The 23297-nt window shown below is 38.3% G+C and overlaps 1 protein-coding gene and 1 long non-coding RNA gene across 3 annotated transcripts in view; one reads left to right on the top strand and one right to left on the bottom strand.

Moving 5' to 3' along the window:
* Dok6 (docking protein 6) overlaps positions 1–23297 on the top strand; it is a 500909-nt gene that overhangs the window by 354119 nt on the left and 123493 nt on the right. For both annotated transcript variants that reach the window (XM_087191445.1, XM_087191446.1), the window contains exon 6: positions 3504–3642. In XM_087191445.1, the coding sequence (XP_087047571.1) occupies positions 3504–3642 (139 nt within the window). The remainder of the gene's footprint in view (positions 1–3503; positions 3643–23297) is intronic.
* LOC147830029 (uncharacterized) lies at positions 635–14320 on the bottom strand. Its single transcript, XR_015443151.1, has 3 exons — positions 13964–14320; positions 3245–5329; positions 635–2283 (listed from the first exon to the last, which is right to left on the bottom strand). It is a non-coding gene; the product is annotated as an uncharacterized LOC147830029 (long non-coding RNA).

Below are 23297 nucleotides of genomic sequence, written 5' to 3'. Positions count from 1 at the left end.
AATAAAAAGGAGACAAATATCCTAGGTGACAAAGACCCTGATCAGCAAGTAGCCTTCCTAACCTGCTCCTCGTTTCCTTGCTATTGCAGCTCTTTGCACCCCAAACACTGCCAAGATGGAGATTTCAGGTCAAGCTGCTCCATCTTCCAAGTTTACAGCCCTTGAGTAAACCCAATTCCTTCTCACCAGCTCACCCAAGGGTTGGCCTTCAAGCAGTGAGAAGCCTGAATTTATTGCAATAATGTACCAAGTATCACATACATGCGACTTAATTTGATTTAAGTAAAAATATCTGTGCAGATGAGGAGTTAATAGGTAAATTCCTTGTTCAGGTCAGTCCATATTACCTTCCACAGCACTCCATAGGTGGTCTGTGCTAGGTGGCACAGACCAGAGTAAGTAGGTGATGCTTTAACCAATGGTTTTCTTCCCTCATTACTTGAAAAGTCTCAGAGGTAATGGGTCATGGATATTTTTCCCTTCTTGTTATCCTTAGGCCCAAGATAGTATCTACTTTAAAAAGATGTGATAAATTTATATGGCAGGCCATGACTCACTGGTATAAATTTGAATCCTAGTTTTTGAACCCAATGCTGCTATATTTTCTCTTACATCACTGTATCCAAAATAAAACAGAAAACACAAACAAAAATCCTGAACACAAGTGTACCTGTCTTACTTACCTTTTAGAGTTTTTATGAGATCCCAAGCTATTCTGCAGAACTGAAAGGAACCTTTAAGATTACATTCTTTTTTTTTTTTTCCCCCGAAAACCAAGACCAGGCCAGTACCACGAGAAGCCTTTTATTAAAGAGAAGGGACAGTCTACCTGGCTGCCTCTGAACAGAGTGCAGCCTAAGATTACATTCTTAAACATTTATTTTACATAAGAAACTAACTTTGTACCAACGTTTTGTTAAACATAAAAAGAGATAATATTTGCTGTTGTCTTTATGTAGAATTCTAAAGTCAAGATATCCATATTTTCATTTTTTTGCAAAATAATGCAATCATTGTATGCTATTCTGGTGGCTAGGGAATTACAAATGTAATTACATTTGTACAGTATAGAAATAGAATATACAAGTGTAACCAGCACCTCTAATTTAGCTCTTCCCAAGTCAAGGAATGATTACTTCAGGGGGTTTTTGTACCATTTTTTTGTTCTGCTTCTTCCTTTTTACCTTCAGTTTCATATATCACATTCTTTAAAATGTTGGACAGATATGGTTTCTGATTTGTCCTCCTTTGAATCACATTATGTCTTTATGTGCATATGAACTCCTTGGAGATTTTGCTAACATGCAGACTCCAATTCAGGTGTCTAAATAAACTTCCAATTAGCCAGAACTCCTGTTGGATTCTACTAGAGGAGCAAGTCAAAAGCCATATAAATTATTCCATCTTATTTCTTATCATCTCCTCTAATATTACCCTGCTATCACAAAACTGTTCAGACAGATAAGAAAAGTCTCTTTTCTCTGCCAGCCCCCGATGAACATATTTTAAGCAAGAACCAAGGAAATCTGAACTATTTATTTTAACAGTACTAACACATGTCATAAATGGAGCCAATCATGCTGAGGAATTAACCTTCAGCTTGGCTAAATAGAATGTTGATAAAACAGCACCTTCTTCTTAAAGTTTGTTTTTTATGCTAATATTTTAAGTACTTTGTTTTCTTGATAAAAGGTTGAAGCTTACAGTAGTTATTTGAAAGAGTGAGAGAAAAAAATCTCTAAGCATTTAGACTCCCCCATTGGGTAGAGTTAAATCCCAAGAAGTGGGCAAAATTTAGAACTTAACATCTCAGTGACTGAGTATGAAATAACAATTTGTGTCCTCATTATCTCATTTCCCAAAGGCTACTGAGCAGTGTTTTTCAGATGACAATGAACAAAATTCAGCTTCATCCAAGATGCACTCATGACTTATCAATGGTTTTGCCGTTGCTGTTGGATTTTCTTACTCCCCTGAATCAACAAAGAAAGCTCACTCGTTTCACTTTGCAAAAATTCTCCATTTTCCCCCAGACTTTCCATTTCATGCTGGGTGAATTTTATTAAGATGGTTTTCACAGAAGCTAAGTGCTGGCTTGATGGGGCCCTAAGGGATGCAGTCACAGCCGCCATAATGTCGGAAAGCCTCCTGAGGCATTTCTTTTCCACTGAAAACTCCTTTGAGAACCATAGAGAAGAATACAAAATCTTTTTGGTGCTTGAAGAAATAGTTTGGCCTCTTGAATATTTTGATGTAATCTGCTAATCCTTTGACAATTATCACCTGAAAAACAACAAAACAGTAGTAGTGCACTTAGTATCCAATATCTAAGCATTAATATCATATTGATATTGGGAGGGTCTTTCCAAAGGCCTTCAATTATGTCTAAAAACTGACTTAAAGCATCAATTTAAAATGGTTTTTATTTTAGAATTAGTCTTTGTTAATGAAACTTATCTGTAACCCTACTAACACTTGTCAATGAGCTTTTTCCAGTAAAATGCATGTTCTCAGAAATGACGCAGAAATCGCTGCATGATAATCCTGTTCTAAGATGACATCATAACAACATAATATCCTGTATCATAACAGCAAATAAAAATATAATTAATCCATCCATTTCTCTGTGATAGATACTTAATTATTTCCACACTTATATTGTTTAGCACCAAACTTTATAATGAAAATAGTAATAGAGAATATTTTTGAACACTTAATATGTGCTAACTGTAAAAACACTGTAAATATTTTTTTATCAACTCTTAACCTTCATGAAGACATTGAAATGGTCCTATTATTTGTATTTTAGATAAATGGAAAGGAAGTATAGGTAGTTTGAACAAATTGCTCAAATTCACACTGCTGGTAATTTTCAGAGAAAATATTCAAGCCAAATGTCCTCATATCCAAATAGGGACTCTTTTGCACCATGCAGTTCCCTCTACTACACCAAGACTTGCTTAAGAATTATTTGGTTAAATAAAAGATTCAATCTATGTATGCAAATCCATAAATTAAAAATCATATGAAACTAAAATTATATAAAAGATGTATAGTCTCTTTCTGGGTTCCACTGAACATAATATTGCAGACCTTTCTTAAATTCTTTATATTTCAAAAGTTTTCAACTCCTCAGTGGTAGTGCTTTTATAGGAGAAATATGAAAATCCTTCAAGAAAACTACTACTGGTTTATATTCCCTTAATGGTAAGAAATGCAATGCAGTAATCTAAATAACACTTACCGGTTCCTTTATATTGTGGTGAATGCTTCCTCTTTATCATTCCAAATATGCATGAATTTTCATCCTTTTGAGTTCCATTTTCCTGTACTATTTAAGGATGCATTCATTGGTTGGTTTGGTCAAGGATGAATCTGCTTCACTAACTTCTCCAAAGGCAAGGAGGGACTAACACAAGGGGTGAGGGCATCTTTTACATGAAAAGCTGTTATGCCCTTGAACACATGAAGACCCATCTCTTTCCCTATCTCTATTCTCACAGAATGTGTGACACAGGAGAAGGACTATTCACTTTTCAAACAAGGGAAGGAGAAATGATCTATCAGAAGGTCCATTCTGCGACACTGGCCATAGCTGAGCAACATGAAAGATTAATGCTAGAAATGGAGCAGAAGGCCCGGGTAAGTCTCCTTCCTTGGTAAACTAACAGCTTGGAAATGAATGTTCCTGAGGTCTGATGTACTTCATGTTTATGTGGGTCCAGTCGCATGATGCCTCATTGTCCTCCCCTACCCTGGCCTCCCAGGCTCACCATAGTTACCAAACCTGTGAGGCCCAGCCTCTCATCTCTGTACTATCCTAGTCAATGTTACCTGTGGCCACTGCTTGGGACCTTACCCTCTGTGTATTGACATATGTATGATCTGTTTTTTCGGTTACCCAAAGAAGGCTGGAGTGCCTGAAGCATGAAATAAGAGCAATTCTGTTCACATAGCTCTGCATGCAAGTGCACAAAATGCCAAGGAATTCTAGGAAAATTGAGATTCCACAAGAAAAGATTTCATTTTTCCTGTTTATCTTTATCCTAGGTCCTCTGAAATATTTAACTTTTTCTATCTGTATTTCAGTGACAATAATAAAATGATAACAGAAAGAGAGTATATTGTTTATCAACAGAATAGTTTGTCTAGTATCCTGTTCTGGAACTGTACTACAGTTTCAGGATCAATAAGAAGTAACTTAATAAAGAATCTGAAGTAGGAAAATTTATAGCCTGTTGAAGTATAAACTTTACTGCTTTGAAAAATAATGAATGAAATGATTGTTGACTATAATCCTTAGAGATGATGTTCTTTCTGCAGGAGTTATAGAGATGTATCAGATTTCTTCTGTGAAAGAACAAGTGGTACTTTGGGAGCATCTTAATTCTATTCAAGATGCATCCATAAGACACATAAACTATTCAAGTGTAAGACAATGTTTTTTCAATCATTTTTGTTTTAAATTTTGATCTTACAATATTAAAGTATATTCTTAATTCATTTCAAATTTTCCCAGTACTACATATATATTTTAAGTTTTCATCTGAAATATTGTTAAGAGATCCATCCTAATACCTAAGTAGGACAAGAGCAAATCCATGGGAAATTTGATTCTCCATGGGAATGGGTGAACAGCATCAGAATTAGGAGGATTATGACTATGTTACTATGGGACTGGTTGAAGAATTATCGTGGGTTCTGATAAGATGTAATCTTTTAGGAAGATTTGGGTTAAATCCAAACCCTTGTAACAATTATCTTAGTAATATGATATTTTCTCCAGTGGTTTAAATCAAGCGAAAAAATAGAACAATCAAATTTCAAATTATTTGAGTTCCTTGTCCATTACCAGCCATATTTATGAAGTCCTGATGTGTTGCTGGCAAACAAAATGAAGATTGAGCTATCATTTGCTGTTACTTAACAGTTGAAGTTCTTTCCTGTAGTTGTTCTAAGCAGGCAAGTTTTTGTATAAGCGGAGTGATTTAAATGGTACTTCAGGAAGGGATTGCCATGTGCTCTTTCATGCATCTGCCATTGTCTACCCTAAAGAAGGGCGTACACTTTGAGTTCTCTTCTCTCTACCCAGCATCATTGACTATTCATTGGCTCTGTAATCCTGGGCAAGTCTTTAACCTCTAAGAGTCTCCTTTTCTTTTGCCTGTAACACTGGGGGTATTATGGCTCTATCTATATGACTATTTTGAAGTTTCTGCACATTAGTCTACATAAAGTGCTAAGAATCGGATCAGACCCATAGAAAGTCCGGTGAAAGTATTCATTCTTTTGATGGTGACATAGGAATGATTTTGAATTATCATAAGATCTGTAAAATTAAGAAAAAACAGTAAATTGTTATTTCTAGATGTGGTGACATCATGTCTTTCACATTCTTTCAAGTATGTCTATCAACCTTGTGCCAAAACTTTTGCAAAACAAAATTTAATTTATATTAGGTATGTTTTGTGAGTATTATGACCTGTTCCCCAGAGAAGCAAATTTGGGAAATACAGTCAAGCAGTTGCTATTGAAGGTTTTGAGACAGCAGTCCACTCACTAGGATGTTGGACAGTCTAAAACTGGGGTGTGAACCCCATATGTGGGACCAACACTCAGATGAAAGGGAAAATGTAGCAGATGTTTAAACAGCAGCCTCAGTGAAGCTCAATAAAAGAAACTACATGTTTCTTTAAATCTCAGAATCAGAAATGACATCACTTCCTGCATATCTGTAAATGGAGTATTTGGTTTAATTTCAAAAATGATTTCACAACTATGCTTCTCTCTAAAGGCTGTTAATGCTAGTTTTTAAAAATCTAGTTTAAAATGCTAGTTAAAAAAATCACATCTGGTCCTTTCTTCAGAATAAGCTGAACTAATGCTCTTCTGAGAGCAGGCTGCCTTAACTTGAAAATAACCCAAATTCCCAAAATTTTAGCACCTTGAGCATAGATTCCCAGGTCTCCAAGACATAACTTTTTTTCTTCTTTCAAGATACTTCCTCTACATATATGAAACTCCCCAAAAAGAAAAGAAGTTACTATGAAATAATACTTTAATACCTTCTTTCTAACTCTTCATTTACAATTTAAAATAATATGTAAACCTGTGCAATAAACTAAGTAGTAGTAGAACTTAGAAGTTGAAATGGTACAAATAAAATCTAAGATGGAAAAACATCACATAGCCTTTGATATATATTTACTGCAAAATAAGATGACACTCCTAATTGGCTTTCCACTTTTCAAAATAGACCATGTGAGATTAACATTGATCAAATACATAATACTTATGTATTTTAATGTGATTTAAAAGATTATACAAATTTTGATGAACAGTAATAAATACATAATTTTAGCCAGTTTATACTGTCATAGCAATGGAGCCTGGTTGATTTCTTGGTTAATCAACTCATTGTGAACCCCTCAGTGAATTCTCTGTGGAGAATGACTTTTGTGGAAGAAGATGCCTTCCACTGCTGTTTCTATCACTACAGCTTCTCAGTCCTGTATTCATCTGAGGGTCAGAGAGTATTCATGGCAGAAAAGGGGCAAATACTCTTAAGTAGTCTATATTTTCTTTATTTACTTTGCGGGGGGGGCAGGTACCAGGGATCGAACTCAGGACCTTGCACTTGTGAGGCAGGTGTGGTGCCACTGAGTAAATCCCTGGCAGTAGTCTATATTTTCATTGGTTATTTAATCCCAAAACATGTGCTTTTTTAAATGAGAATTTTGTTTTGGAAATGCATGAAAGAAGGAAGCCAGGGTGTAAATTTTAAACTGGAATTATTTCCAAAGGATTCCTAATATTCAAATTGTTGAGGAAATTATTAAAGCTAGATATTTAAGCCATCTGGCAAATTTGAATTTGTTTCCATTTCACAGAGATCATTCTCATGTTTAGAATCAGCAGAATTCTTTGAGTTCCATTACCAAAAACTGCTGTGCTGTACATGTGGAACACCATGAAGGAAAGATTTGACTTTCTTTATGATGGAAGGCATTCTTCAGAAACCCCATCATATATGTGCCCAGGTGATGCACCCTACTGACTTTCAATAAGAGCAAAGTTATCATAAAAACAAAAGTTTCAAATACCTCAAAATAATTTAATTTTGGATATTCATGGATCTACTATACACACACATAAACAATATATGAAAGAAACTTTGAACATTTTTCTGTTTGACAAAAGTTATAAAAAGACCATGGGTAAAACAAAATATGAGTGAAAAGGAGGAAAAAATTTTTTTCTGATATCTAAATATAAGGAAGAGAGGATTGGCATTAGCAATAGCTAAACTTCTAATATTATAAATAACTTAAAAGCATATTTGCTGATAGCCTTAAGTAATAAGATTTACACAACACAATTTTTAAAAAATTAAGATGCTCCTATTCTGCTGAAATTCCTATCTTCTGGTCATCAGAATTGCCTTGTGTACAATTTAAAGACAAATAGCATGAGTGCTATTGAAATACCAGCAAGATGGCAAGGCTACATTGTTCTCATGAGCAAAATGGGCCAAATGGGTTGTTGCCCAAAGCTGTAAATCCTATGAATGTTCTGAACACTGGTGAGCAGACAAAGCAACATCAGAGTCTTACACAAAACACCTTCCCTTGAAAAGAAAGAAGTAATTTTTGTCTTTATTATTTGTAGTTATGTACAATATTTCTTGTTTTTAGAAATATAAAGGATGAAAAGTCAAATTCAAGTATTTAATAAACTAAAAAAATCCTAGTTTCAACAGCCGTGAACATTTTGAGCAATAATTGTTTTAAGTAAATTATATCCTTTTATAATGCAACATTTAAAGACAATTGTGATGAAGCAGTAGTATTTTTTCACTCTCCCAGCCACCCAGTGACATAGAAATGTGTTAAAGAGACTTGCATCTTGGAGGAAGATGAAAGAGGAGAGGGGCTCAAGAGAAGAGGATAAAAAGTACCAGCTTTGTGTCTGCATAACATATGTTGTGACTAGAAGTTACATTTGCCCATCTCCAGTTATGCTTCACCATAAGATTTACCCAATAACTGATTTCTACCATGCTCTGAAATGTTTTATATAAATAGTTGCATAAGCTGGAAAATATTACCAGATTGTACCAATTCCAAAATGTACATTTTTTTCACATTTCAGCATCTCTGAAGTCAAATGTGAGTTGCAGTTTAATTGGCACCACTATCTACATCATAGCACTATGTAGAATAATGTTATATCTTACAATGGGTGGCCTCTTGGTATGTATAAAATATAGTAATGTTTTTATAACCAGCGAACATATATTTACTTATGATTTTTCAAGGAACAAAAAGAGTTCTACTCTCAGTAGTTTGGCTTCCATTTCAGGATTCCATTCAAACATTCTTCTTAGCCATAATTTACAGGAACCTCTTACCATCTATGAGAAAATACTAATTAGTTATTCTATACTAAAAGTCTGAAGAATTTGGAGTCATTATGCTCTGATGAGCAGTATATAAAAAATTTTTAAATCATCTTTGCAGATTCACTTCTGATTATGTTCATAGATGTTTAATAGGAAAAGTTATATTTTTTATTAGAAGTGACATAATATATAATAACTGCACATAACTTCATTCTTCAAAGTTCTATTTAAGATTCTAATGCTTATCTTTTAACAAACATAAAACATGGATCTTCATTATTACTGACAATAACCAGGTCCCTCCTGGGGAACACCTTTCACATATTTGTGTAATTCTCTTTTACTGAGAGATACTGGTTGTAATGAACTGACACAAGCTCAGTTAGAATGAGTTATTATGGTCACTGTTGAAAGTGGAGCTCAATTATCAATTATCTCAATTATCAATTCAATTACTGCTGTTGAGTTTCAGAACAGCAAATAAAATAGAGTCTTTAAACACACATGAAAAAGCACATATTTCTATATAAAATCATGATGAGATGGAAATGATGAGAAATGATACATAAATTAGATCACATTCTTTTTCCTTAAAATTTGTTTTGTATTGTAGATGTGGTGTGTGTGTGTGTGTGTGTAATATGTATCTATATATTTCTTACATGTAGTCAACTAAATTTATTACTGTATAAGAAAAATGACTGGCTCAAGAGCAAGGACATTCCTGAAATACTGCTAGCTCTAGGGCTCTACCTCCCTGCCTTGGGTAAAAGAAAACACTTGTAACAAATTGGAAACTAAAGAGCTTTTGGTGCAAGCAGTGGTGCCAGCCTAATCAATACATGACTGCCGAAGATTTAAGAGGAATCCCTATATGATGGCCTACCAAAAGGAATTACAGCCTGGGACTACTTGGTGACATGCAACAGAGAGTAACGGGTCCCTCCACAGACTATATCCCCTAGTGCTTCTTTCACAGGCTGAATGTTGAACTGGGCGAATCACTAGTCCTCTCATCCCAGGAACATCCCTGATGTTCTTGGGAGGGGTGGAGGAGAGCCATGTAGTAGCCAGGAAATAGAATTATTTAACCTCAGACTAACCTGAATTGTCTACAAATCACATTTGTATTCTCTTCCCTTCCCTTCCTCCCCCACCTACCATATCTCTCTAGAAGCTCCTCCAGACAAAGAAAATGTCTAGTAGCCTTGCTTGTCTTACCTTTACCATAAGCCTACAGTAGAAACACACCAGCAGGTACCAAGGCTGACCCTGTATTCTAGAAGAATCCACCGTAAGGCCACACTCTCAGGGCTCCAGGCTGAGGGGGTCGAGTTCTTGTCCCTGCATCAAATGGAACCTTGGAATTTCCTTATGTGGCGGCTCTGGCTGTTATGTCTTGAAATCCTCTATTAGAAAATGTGGTAGCACATAGGGTTCATTATTCTGCAGGGTTTTAGTGAAAATCATCCTGTATATGCCATACTCCTATCACTAGGGGACGAGACTTTTTAGTAATGAATAGATGTGAACTGGTAGTCGTCTTCAGGGTAAAGGTAAAGGAAAATGGTGCCAAGACTGAACAAGAGATAACAATACCTCCAAAAGTGCCTAGAGTGATGGCTCCTCTGCCCTGACTCCAGGCACGTGTAGTTACAACAGCGCATTATCTGTGATTGTCTGCATTTCCTGTTTATATGGGTACGGTAGGGATATGCTTTGATGTGGATGGATTAGAATTTAAATCCTAATACTGTTTTCAACTCACTGGAATAATTAACCTTGTTTCTCCAAGACAGGAGTGGGTTCTAGATACAGGAGACTGCTTTTTACTGTTTCACCTCGCCCTCCTTTTGCCATGGCCTCAACCTTTATGCCACCTCCTGCATGGTTCTGAAAGAATGGTTCCTGTGTATGGAAGGTACAAGGGACTGACCACCAACCTCTCACAACCCCCACCACTTCAGCACTTCCATTTGGCCCATTTATATTGGTTTCCCCCTAGTGGGAGGCAGAGGGTGGTGGGAAGAAGGTACTGTAGTTGGATGCACATACTGCAATGTGGAAACTTTCCATTCCATTGCACAGCCCTGCCCCCTCCATTTCAATATTCACCGAAACTTCTAAAATCGTGAACAGTCAAAAATCACAAAATTCCGAAAACGAGTGAGCTTTATTGCACAAGCTGGTACAATGACATGTGACTGACATGTGACTGAGGACTGAGAAGGCTGTGTTGGCCTTGTGACTTACCACCATCCTGTCAGAGAACCTGAGGTGGTGCACTACAGGAATATTCCATTCATCTCCGGGCAGGTGTGGATGGTCGCTGTTATTGAACAGGTGTTTTGTTCCCCATGGCACAAGGGGGAAGCGATCTTGCATAACCTTTAACAGTAAGGCCTTGCTAAGTGGCCAGATCTCCCTTCTTTATTTTCAGTGTTATCTAGTACCTTCAATTACAATAGGTGTAGTTTCTACAACTGTTTAAAAAAATTCCTGTTAGAGCTGAGAGGACCTTTTTGTCAGTTTATTCGTTTTTGGTCAAGATTTAGCTGTCTTCTAGCATTTCTTTGTGCAATGCTCCACTAAAGTGTCTTTTAATTTGGCTAAGTACTTACAGCCTTGAGTTTTAATGTAAGATACTAAAAATCAGATCTGTCCAGCTTTATTAGTCTAAGATGTTTCCCCCACTCGGGGTGCTAAACAGAATTGGAATCTTTACTAAGACCTGCTCAAGGAAAGCTTCGAAAAAGAACAGCCTCAGAACCCTTCTCTGTGACACTGAACCATAGGTTTCTGGGGGATTGTAAGGATATATAGTAGCCTTATTACTGCTAACTACTGTCAATAAAAGGTCACTCCATTCCCCCCTTGTTGTGAGGTCAACATTGAGAATGTGATGAACTGGAATCCTGGTCAGTATTGGGAAATTTTAATGTTGCAATATTTAATCCAGCCCCTCGTGTAGTGGTTCTGTGAACCACGTGCAAAACAAATTAAACTTATTAAACAGCAAAAAAAAAAAAAAAAGAATGACTGCCTAACATAAAAGAGTGCAGCATCTATGTTAAAATATACAATTTTGTTTCTGTTATTTGCCTTCCTGGGACTCAGCAACAATAAGGGATCACTAAAAAAAAAATGTTTTCCTTAAAGAAAAAGCATACATTTCAAAAGCTAATCAAAGTGATCAACGTATAAATTTATCATTATGATATATATACATAAACCCAACAAATCAGTGTCATGTTTAGGGGAACAGTGCTGTAAAATAGAAAGAAAAATATATATATATATACATATATATATATGGGCCACTAATGGGCAAACTAAATTCTAAAAGGCTGATGTAAGAATTTCATGGGAGGATCAATAATGTTAAAGGAAGAAAAAATTATATTAGCTCATGGTTTCCATCCATTGTCAGCTGGCTCCACTGCTTTTAGGTAAATGCTGAAGTGAGAACATCATGATAGAAAGACACAGCAAAAGAAAGCTGCTCATCTCATGGCAGTCAGGAAACACAGAGAGAGAATGAATCAGAGAGAAAGGGGCTGGCAACAAGACATAGTCCCCAAGTCACACCCTCTTAAACCACTTCCTTCAACCGGGACCCAACTCCCAATCACCCTTCAGCTACGAATCCTCTCATAATGGGATTAGTCCATTGATGAGCAATGATGATTAGCAGCCTCATGATCCAATCACTCCCTCAACGCACAACAGCTGGCTTTTGGGGGACATTTTACATCAAAACCACAGCACTGTCAGTTCCTGAAATGTGTTCAATGAAAGCATAGGCGGTGTGTGGAAGCACCATGCCAAGGGAAGTCATTTATCTTCTCTGAAATTTAGGAGTCTCTTCTTAGGTACTTCAGAATGGGGATAAGTTCACTGATTATTAGCTGATTCACAAAATGGCTGGCCAAAAATGTAGTTTTGTTTTCAAATATAATAAAGATACTTTAATGGCCACTAAAAATTCATGGTCATTCATTGTGACCAATAAGCTTTTATTATGTGCAGATATTAGAAATTATGTAAATTTAACTACAGCTTCTAGATACTTAAATGTCTAAAATTTTAAAAAGCAAAATTTTGATGTAGAGTTACTATGAAATTTTATGTTAAGTGTATATTCATCATGCTCCTTATATTAAAAGAGTACCTAGTAGATGCCCCTACTTTATTGAGAAGGGGAGAGACAGAGGGAAGGAGGGAGTACGGTGGGAGAGGAAGCAGGGAAGGGCAGAGAAAGGCAAGAGAGAGAGAAGGAGAGGGAGACAGAGGTTATAAACATATATCCTTAAAAATATTATTGGTTACAAATAAGAATGATTTTTAAAGTATTAATGTTGATGTTTGTAATGATTTCAGATGTTATTGTAAAGCTCAGCTTTTCCACAGGACTTGAAAGTATTTTGTTCAATATATAGTTTAAAATACATAGTAATAACATCCATTTTGTTTCAAGTTTAATGAAAATAATATTTTGAGAAGTTCAACAGAATGACATCTAGCAACTTCCACTAAATGACTGTGTAAATAACATTTTATTTGTTATCCTGGTACAAATTCAGCAAGGTGTCTTCTAATTCCTTTCCATTTATCTTGAATAAAATGGAAGATCAAGTGTGAGATGTCCCCTATCGAAAATTAAGCCAAATCTGTTAGAAACCAATTGCCCATAAACCTTCAAATTTCAGAGGACCATTTTAATGAATCCAAACAGTGCCCAGCTTGGCTGGCTGATGGTCCTGGCGCCTCTAGGCCCATATAGTTTCAAGTTTCATGAGGTCATTTCCAAAAACAAATAAAGCCCAATGTTCTCAACTGGGAAGCTACATTGTATGTACTGTCTTATTAAGTAGCACATTTTTTAACAGCTGGCATACATTTCATAAGTCACATTAGCACATTTCCTGGCCACTTATCTTTGCAGTACTTACAATCTATCTATTTCCTTACTCAATCCCTCTTGCCTCAGTCATGACAAGGAATATGTTGACATATGCATCATGGAACATTATTTACTCCCTTCATCATATAGAGAAAGCTATGACTAACCTTTTCCAGGCTTCACGATGTATGTGTGGTTGTGCATATATATAAGCATGTATACACAAGTGCACACATGTACATACATGAATACCCACATTATGCTACTAACATTTTCACCTATTTCCCACCTTTCCTCATTTTTCCACATTGATGAACTACTTCTCACATACATCTTTCTTGGGTTTTGTGGTTTAATTAGCTCTTAAGCTTAGATCCAAACATATGTCTCTATCTTTGCTGTCATTCCTTTGATAGTTCAATTTGAATAGATTTCCATGTGTTGATCACATATGTACACAGGTACCTCTGATCTATGTCACCTTTCCCATGCAGTGGTGACAGTAACAATCCAGCAGTCTTTGTCAAACGCTTCAGATGTGACAAACACAATTCTTTTCACTCTAAAACCATACCTTATATATTTATAACAACCTTTAAAGTAGAGACCATTAACTCTAGTTTAAAGAGAAAAGTGAATCTTAAAAGAAATTTAAGTACCTTGCTTGCCTGAAATGAAATATGTAGGCAGCTGTATGTTTGAATTCCACAGCAAGTCAGCTGACAGTGAAAGTGGATGCTACCATCTTGCTTCATAACATGGTACTATTCCTGTGAAATTTACTCCGAGGGGGTAATTCTCACTTTCACTGCTCCCGGAGGAGGAGCCCATCATTTATTTTGCAATGAGCTGTGGTGATGAAGAAAGAACATCACAGGCTATGAAGCCTGCATTCCATGAACAAAACATAAGGCCTTCTGTACCTCATAGTCCTTGTCTACGAAATTAAGATGGCACATTTACTATACCTTATATGAATATTCAAAGCGATAACATATGGAACTAGTTCTCACATTGCCAGGTACATAGGATATAGCTCATAAATGTTAATTCAGTGCTAAATTTCTTCTCTCCCAATTATACACATTTATGTCTCAAATGCTAACATATTTTGTTAAATTTCTAGGCAAGCACTATGGTGATACAGAGTACAAGGAAAGTCAAAGTTATTTGTACAAATGAATTTTATATGGATTAATGAATTAGCATTAATGTTCATTACAGAAGGAAAAAAGTCTCAAAGGAGCAAAGTACAAAAGGCAATAAGGTAATCCAAAAGATTATTTTTTGTAAAATAACAAAGAGGTGGTGGTAGCTCTTCCTTTCTTAAAAATCCCAATAGTTTCCAAGCCCCACTTGCTTCTTCCTGGTAGCATAAGTCCTCTTAAGGTAGGGCTGAATTGTCCCATATTGCCATATGTTGAGGAGGGAAAAATCAATACCATCAAATCATTTTTCCTGGGAAAGATCAATACCCATGTTGAAATAACAGTGGACTTTTAATACTGTTTGCTATACAAACATTCCTGAAAAGGTAATAAGAAACAAAAGTTGTCACAAGTAATGCAAAGTCATGATTGAATTCCAAAGAAATGGTTCCTCACAACTACCCTTTCAACAAGATATGTTCAAAAGAGTTTCCCAAAGTTTAGGAGAGAGGGTAATAAAGTTTGCTGCAGGAAACAGTAGTGAAGTATTACTTTGATACTATCTATTGGTCTCAGATATTTATAAATGCATGCATTTGTGTATTTATTGCCTAAATGGAAGAGATCTCTGTGCGAGAGTCCTATAAATGTTTCTCTTCTCTTCAGTCTCCTTTATCATCAACTTGAAGACACTATGACCATTGTCTGTGTGATGCTCAACTAAAGGTATTAATTTTAGTCCCACACAGCACATTTTGGAACTAAATCCTGCTCTTTGGCTGTGGGCTTTATGACATAGCTTTCACAACCCTAACTCTGCACTTGGCTGAGCTGTTATTTCCACCATTCCCAGATGCTAAATAAGCAACTATGAATTCATTACTCAGTATCCCCAGGAAATAAATGTTGTTTCAAAAGAATGGAACCAAAAGGTTAGGGCCGAAGATTGCAGAAAGCCTTGGCAAATGTTTCAAGAGCTGAACTAAGTGCTTCTCTGTCTAGTTGGTTTCTTCATCTATGCTGAAGCATCATTTTAGAAACCTGACCCTGTCTATGCAAAAGGAGAAACAGATGAGTGTGTTGCCTGTGTGAAAGTGTTCACAGTAAAATACGGAGGGAGATCTGGTCCAAGGCACTGCACGATTTTGTGGTTTCTCTTGAGGAATTTTCCAATGGCAAATGCCACCAAAAATCATCACAGTAGACCCTGCCAGAGAACACTTGCCTAATTTCTTAAAACACAGTAACTGCTTAGAACAGATCTCACAATATGATTTTTCACATATGTAGGTACATCATAGATATAGAGATACAGAGATAGAGATGTAAACATAGGTATTTATTTTACTTTGAATACAAAGTGCCCTATATGTTTTTAAATATTTACTACTGTGATCCTAAACATCTTCCAGTTCAAGTTGTTGCATTGTTCTTTCAATTAAGAAATTACTATAGCACTTTACAAGTTTAAATACTGCATGGTTTCTCTTATATGGGAAACCCAATAGGAAAAAAATAAATTACTCTAGCACTTTAAACCTTATTTTTTAATGTGTTCACTTGAAACATTATTACAATATGAAAATAGTTAAGGACAATTTTTCTATGTTCTCTTGAATTCTCTCACCAAATGAAGTTTTATGAAGAGTTTAAAATTAGAACCAACAAAATTGTCTAATAAAAGTGTTTGAACTATTGTCACATTGACTTTGTCATCATGCCAATCAAAAAGGACAATTTGGGCCGGGGATTTAGCTTAGTGGTTCCACTGCCTGCCGTGCAAGCGCAAGGACCTGAGTTCGATCCCCAGTACCACCAAAAAGAAAAACAGATTTAAAAAAAAGGCCAATTTATAATACATAACATAACAAAATTAAAAGTCATTGGACAAATCAGATAGATTTTATACTCTATGTTGTATCGCCCATGGAACAGTAGTTGTATTATTTTGCTAAAGCTGCCAAAACAAAACACCACAGACTGGGTGGCTTAATCAACAGCAATGTATTATCTCACAATTATAGAGAGTAAAAATTCAAAATCAATATTGCAGTAGGGTTGGTTTCTCCTTGGCTTACAGGTAACCACATTCTTGTTGTGTGTTTTCGTGGGCTTTTCTATGTGCACATTAATCCCTAGTGTCTCTTCTTCTGATACCATCTTGTTGAATGAGGGTACCAACATTGTAGCCTCATTTAAACTTAATTAACTTTTGCAAGACCTATCTCCAAATGTAGTCATATCAAGAGTTAGGGCTCCAACACGGGATATGGTGGAGGACACAATCCAGTCCTCAGCAGTTCTTAAAACGTAAGCATAAATGGCAAGTGGACTCCCTAATGTTGAGCAGAATACTTAGACATCTGAGATGTAGTGGACAAGATCTGTAAAGATTCCACAGAAATCCATAATCAAGTCTTAAACACATATGTTCCCATTTTTTCCAATGTAAAAGTGAAATAAAGAGAAAATAAAGAAACAAATGAAGAAACAGAATGGCATGCCAGGACTTGACAACAATGAAGAGAAGAACTAGAGAAACATGAGATATAAAACAATATGGGGTGATTCAGACAAAAATGGTAGGGAGAGAATTATTCTCTAGTGGTTTCCAATTATTTGTTTCCAGAAAATAAAATATGTTTATTGTGTTTCCGTGATTCTTAATCTTGACTGACCATTTGAGGAAGAAAAAAATGTTTCCCAGAATTAAAAGAAAAATAGAAGCAAAATCACTTTCATCAACTTAAAAATTTTTGTATGACAAATTATCATAGATTTTAAAAGGAGAAAGATTACACAGTAAACAACAGTGATTAATATGAGATTCATTTCGCAAATTAATTGATGTTATTAATGGGCACTGCTGACCCAAATTCAAAATGTAGGTGTTTAATTAAATTTTTGCCTCATATGGGAAATTGACTTCAGAAGGGAAAGATCTTTTCTCCCAAAAACACCTTGTAAAAATGAGCCTTGACTCTATTCTCATATAGTAGTAGGTGACAAATTGTGATCTATATGAGGATATTGGGTGTTCTTTGTCCCGGCCCGCGGGTAAGTCAACGGAGACCCTAGAGGGGGAGCGAGGATGAGAGGGGACAGGGGACACGAGAGATGGAGACAAGACAGGTTTCTGATCAAGTCTCGTTTATTGCAGAAGCTGTTACAACATATATACCGTAGGGCTAGAGGGGAGGAGCAAGAGGAGGGTACTGGGGCTACTTCCTTGTTGCCGGGTAGATTTGCAGCAGGCCCGGATATGTCCGTAAAAGGCACTCAAGAGTTCTAGCGGGGGGGCAAGGCCCCCCACAGGTCCTCCCTTTAAAATTATAATTTTAGAAAGGCGTCAGGAGAGCCAAGCCTGCGGGGGCTGAGCCTGTCTTGGGTCAGAGCAACACACGTGTCTGCACGGTGCACCTTACCCGTCATCGGTTAACCAGAGAATCAAGGCTCTGGCACCTGTCTTAGGCGGCACACAAGGGCTCTCTCATTGCATGGCACGCTTGCTCAGTTGCCCGTCATTGGCTTGCCAGCCCACTCACCAGGTGGGGCGAGAACACTTCGCCACGGCAAGGACCTAATCGATGGTCCGACATTCGTCCTGGTCAGCCATTGCCAATCTATTATAGTAGACCTGTATGGGCGCTGTTTTTATTGCCTCTATCTGGGCTCTAAGAAAGGCCATGATTTTGTTATAAAGTACGGGCCCTAAAGAAATGAGCAAGAGTAGACCCAATAAGGGTCCCAGCAAAGGGAGGAGATAAGGGAGGAAACCATTGAGGCCAGTCCAGAGGGGATTTTGAGTGAATTTTTGTCGTCATCTGTTTAAATCTTCCTGAAGTTCGCGAATTTTTCCCCTGACGATCCCAGATTTGTTGGCATAAAAACAGCAATGTTCATTTAAGGCTAGACTGTGAATAAGAGAGTTAAGCTACCCTGATTAAGCTTTTGAAGATAACCAATGTGGACATGCTACAATAACATATTCAGAACTTAACCAATATGAACGTTTTGTAACAACATATTTAGTGCTTAAATATCAAGGACAACCAATACAATCAATTTATAACATATTTAGATAATATTCATTGTGATATGTCTCCCATAAGATTATATAATATAAAATTTACTAGGGGGTCCCTTTAATGAATTAAGACCAGAATAATCATTTTCTGGGTGGCCACTTCTATATTCATCAAAGGGAGTTCCCATCTATAATCGTTTTGACAAACAATTAAGAATATATATCTTTTTATTTTATAACTGTTAATTGTAATTTGATTGTTGCGTGTGGGTAACAATGCACGTCACTTTCATAAAATAAATTTCAGTGGTACTTTGATCAATTAACAACCTGGGAAGAAAAGCATGTCTTTAGTTTAATAATATTATCTATAAGTCAATTTAACAATAGGCGAATATCCTTTGAAGAGGAAGGAACATATTGAGCTCAACTGTACAAACACAAACAACAGACAATAGACAAACATATAAGACAGTGTGTAAAATTAGGGTGCACCCAAATATAACTAGCCAAATTGAATTATACTATACTCTTGATGATTATTAGATTGTAATTGTAGGTGCCATTGTTAACTGGTTAAGATTGGACAACGTCAGGTCATCGGCATCATCAGCACACCTATCAACTTGTTTTACTAGGCGTTCTGGGAGCCACCTGGCTGACTTCATTTCCTTGGAGTAAATACACACCGATCCTCAGCCCCAGATAAGTACAGGATCCGGCCCGTGCCATGAGTGGTCCAGGGGGTCTTTCCACATCACCGAGGCAAATTGTCGTTGCGTCTCTGGTTGCCAGAAACGATTGGCTGCAGATAAACCTTTGGCATCCAAATTTAAGAAGTTAAGAATAAATAGTGCATGTGATATCAGATTTCTAGGAGACCCCTTAGTAGGATACCATTCCCCCTTTTTTATTTTGTCTAAAGTAATTTTAAGTGTGAGATTAGCCCTTTCTATAATGCCTTGTCCCTGTGGATTATATGGGATTCCCGTTATATGTGTTATTGTAAATTGTTTGTAAAATTTGGAGAAGCCAGAGCTGATATAGCCAGGACCATTATCTGTTTTAATTTGTTGTGGGCAGCCAAGCACTGAGAAGGCAGTGAGGAGATGAGCAATGACGTGTTTAGTAGCTTCCCCAGATTGCAGGGTGGCAAATATGAATCCACTATATGTATTAATGTTGACATGTATATATTTAAGATTTCCAAATTTAGGGTAATGTGTGATGTCCATTTGCCATAGGGCATTTGGAATCAAGCCACGAGGATTAACTCCCAGATGAGGTGTAGGAAGGTGCAGAGTGTACGTAGGGCAGGCCTTAACAATTTGTCTAGCTTGTTTTCTAGTAAGCTTATACATAAGGCGAAGCGTGTGAGCATTAAGATGATGGAATTGGTGTGCCTTTTGTGCTTGGTCAATCGGACTGGGGGCATCAGTATTTATTGAATAGGCAAAAGCCTGAGGTCTTGTGGCTAGGTCTGCTAAGCGGTTGCCCTCTGCAAGTGGGCCGGGTAGGTTAGAGTGGGCGCAAAGGTGTCCAATGAAAAAGGATTTGGATCGTTTTTTGATTAGATCTTGTAATTGGAGGAAAAGACCACCAGTCTGAGAGGCAAGTTTGATCAGTCCACATGTTTCTAATAAGGGAACAGATTGGGCAATGTAAGCACTGTCAGTAAAGAGATTAAAAGCTCGGGCAGGAAATGCGGTAAAGACCGCTATGACTGCCTGGAGCTCGGTTAACTGGGCCGAAGAGTGGGCGGTTTGGAACTGGACAATGTTATCATCCCACACATAGGCAGCCATTCCAGTGGAAGAACCGTCTGTAAAAACGGGTAGAGCCTCTGGCAGAGGAAAGCAAGAAGTGATCTTCGGGAAAATGAAGTCATGTCTGTTGGCAAAGTCAATAAGTTTGCTGGGAGGATAGTGGTTGTCCAATAACCCTGAATAAGAAGCAAGAGCAATTGGGCAGGAATCGGTGGTTTGTATAAGCCAATCGACCTGGTCCTTAGGGTAGGGTTGGATAATGACATCAGGTTTTTTTCCAAAGTACATCTTTCCATGGTCTCTGCCCAAGATAACTAGGTCTGCAACTGTAACATAATAGGGGTAAAAGACCAGTTTAGGGGAAACTGGGAGATGAACCCACAAAAGGGGAGCGGTTTGCCAAAAGACAGCAGTGGGAGAGAGGGAGGTTTTGCAGATGATATACTGTAAAGGAGAGTTATAATCCATAAAATTAATTGTTTGATTTTGAATGGCTTGTTCCACTGTACTGATGGCTTTGTGCCCCTCGGCAGTGAGCTGTCGAGGTGAAGTAGGGTGGTTATCACCTTGTAGGGTATCATAGAGAGGCTTCAGGTCATGTTTAGTGAGCTTTAAATAGGGCATAAGCCAATTAATGTCTCCTAGCAATTTTTGGAAGTCATTTAAAGTCTTAAGACCGTCCAGCCGCAAGGTAAGCTTTTGGGAGGAAATGTGACGTCCCTTCATCTGAAATCCAAGGTAGTTATAAGGGTCTTTTAGTTGAACCTTATCAGGGGCAATCTGGAGGCCATGAGATTCAAGTGCCCGTCGAAGGTCAGCATAACAAGTTAAAACCTCACTTCCTAATTGCCCCGCTACAAGGATATTATCCATGTAATGGATAATATACATTTGAGGCCAATTGTCTCGGGTGGATTGGAGTGCCGCGGCTACAAATGACTGGCACAGGGTGGGACTATTGGCCATGCCTTGGGGCAGAACCAGCCACTGAAAGCGCTGCATTGGGGTACAGAAATTGGTCGCTGGAAGGCTAAATGCGAAGCGTTTTTGATCAGCAGGATGTAAGGGAATGGTGAAAAAGCAATCTTTTAAATCAATAATAATCTTGTAATACCCAAGGGGAATGGCTACCGGCGAAGGGAGACCAGGTTGTAAAGCTCCCATGAGTACCATGGTTTTATTAACTGCTCTAAGATCTTGTAAGAGTCTCCATTTTTCCGACCATTTTTTAATGACAAAAATGGGCGTATTCCAAGGGGAGTGGCTAGGAATAATATGGCCAGCATGAAGCTGTTTCTGCACCAACTGTTGAGCTGCTGACAATTTTTCCTTAGAGAGGGGCCACTGATCGACCCACACTGGATCATCTGAGAGCCAGGTAATCTTTTCAGCATGGGCCGCAGGAGTGTCAATGGCCCCTATGGAAAATGGCCTAGCCCTGCCCGAGGGGGCCGAGGGACAGGCTCAATGGGGTGAGTAAGGTTTGTAGGGTGTTTCCCCAGTCCCGTTTCTGGAATGTACCCATTTTTAAACATCTGCATAGTGACAATTTCATTGGGGCTGGAAATAATTATCCCCATTTGTGATAGTAAGTCTCTTTCCTATAGATTAATAGGTAACCCTGAAATGATATAAGGTTGAATGGTGCCCTGATTACCATCTTGGTCTCTCCAGGTCAGATCTTTGGCACTTTGTTTAGGATTTTCACTCTGACCTATACCCCCGAGATGGGTGAGGGTGTCTTTTAATGGCCATGCCTGAGGCCAATCCTCTCCCTTTATGATAGTTACATCGGCACCAGTGTTAACCAGCCCAGAAAATTGTCTCCCATTTAACCACAAGGTCACGAGAGGCTTTTGTGCTGAAAGTATCTCTGACCAGTAAACATCAGATGAGCCGAATCCCTGGCTGCCTCGGGCGTTGTTTAGAGCCTTATTAGAGGTAGAGAGAAGGGGAAGGAGTAGCAATTGAGCAAATCTTTGGCCTGATTGAATGGTATTAATAACTTTGGGAGAAGAAACCATAACTTTAATTTCCCCAGAGTAGTCATTATCTATCACTCCTGGGTAAACCAACAGCCCATTTATGGTACTACTGCTTCGGCCTATTACGAGGCCAAAAGTCTCTCTAGGTAAGGGTCTAAAGACTCCTGTGGCGAGGGCCTGGACTCCCATTTCTGGGGTCAATACTGTGTGGGTGGTGGCACTGAGGTCCAATCCGGCACTTCCTTTTGTGGCTCTGATGAGGTCTGAAATGGATTGCTGTTTATTGGAGCAAAATTGAGAGCCCCGTAAATTTGTTTGGAGTTGGGGGCCTGGGGCTGGCCCCCTTTCCCGTTTCCCGAATTCGAATCCTTAAGAGGGGGAAGGGGTCGGCCCTGGGCATCAGTTTTGGATCGGCACTCACTCGCCCAATGCCTCCCCCGATTACATTGGGGGCAGGGCCCGGGGGGCGGAGCATTGGGGCCCTGCATTTTAGTGGTCGGGCATTTTCTAGCAAAATGGCCGGTGGCCCCACACCGGAAACACTTATTGCCGACGTGGCGTTGCAAAAATTGTTTGACTGTGAAGCCTTGCATGGCGGCCGCCATGGCAAGGCCCTGTTGGTAGGCGGCCCCAATCTCAGAACAAAGGCGAATGTAGCCGGAAAGGTCAGTTTTCTTTTTATAGGGGCGGATAGCGGCCTGACAGGCGGCATTGGCGTTCTCAAAAGCAAGCTGTTTAACAAAATCTGTCCCTGTCTCCGCGCTCCCAAAAATCCGGCCTGCCGCCGTGAGAAGGCGGTGGACAAAGTCCGCAAATGGCTCGTCTGGGCCCTGCCGAATGTTAGTGAGGGAGGCACTCACGTCTCCTTTGGAGGGGAGCTTTTTCCAGGCCCTAGTGGCGGCGGTCTGAATCTGGGCATATAACCCCGCATCAAATTGTATTTGTTGGTCGTTGGCGGCGTAGGCCCCCTCCCCAAGGAGCATGTCAAGCACCCATCCATTCCCCGCCTGAGCATTGTGCCTAGCAGTTTCTCAGCAATTTTTAACATATTTAGATTTCCATAATAA

The sequence above is a fragment of the Heterocephalus glaber genome, unplaced genomic scaffold (assembly GCF_053883595.1).
Source record: "Heterocephalus glaber isolate CG9 unplaced genomic scaffold, H.glaber_assembly_v1.0 deba00000331, whole genome shotgun sequence".
NCBI lineage: Eukaryota > Metazoa > Chordata > Mammalia > Rodentia > Bathyergidae > Heterocephalus > Heterocephalus glaber.
Note: the sequence above shows the minus strand (reverse complement) of the source record. Positions and strands in the feature narration are given on the sequence as shown.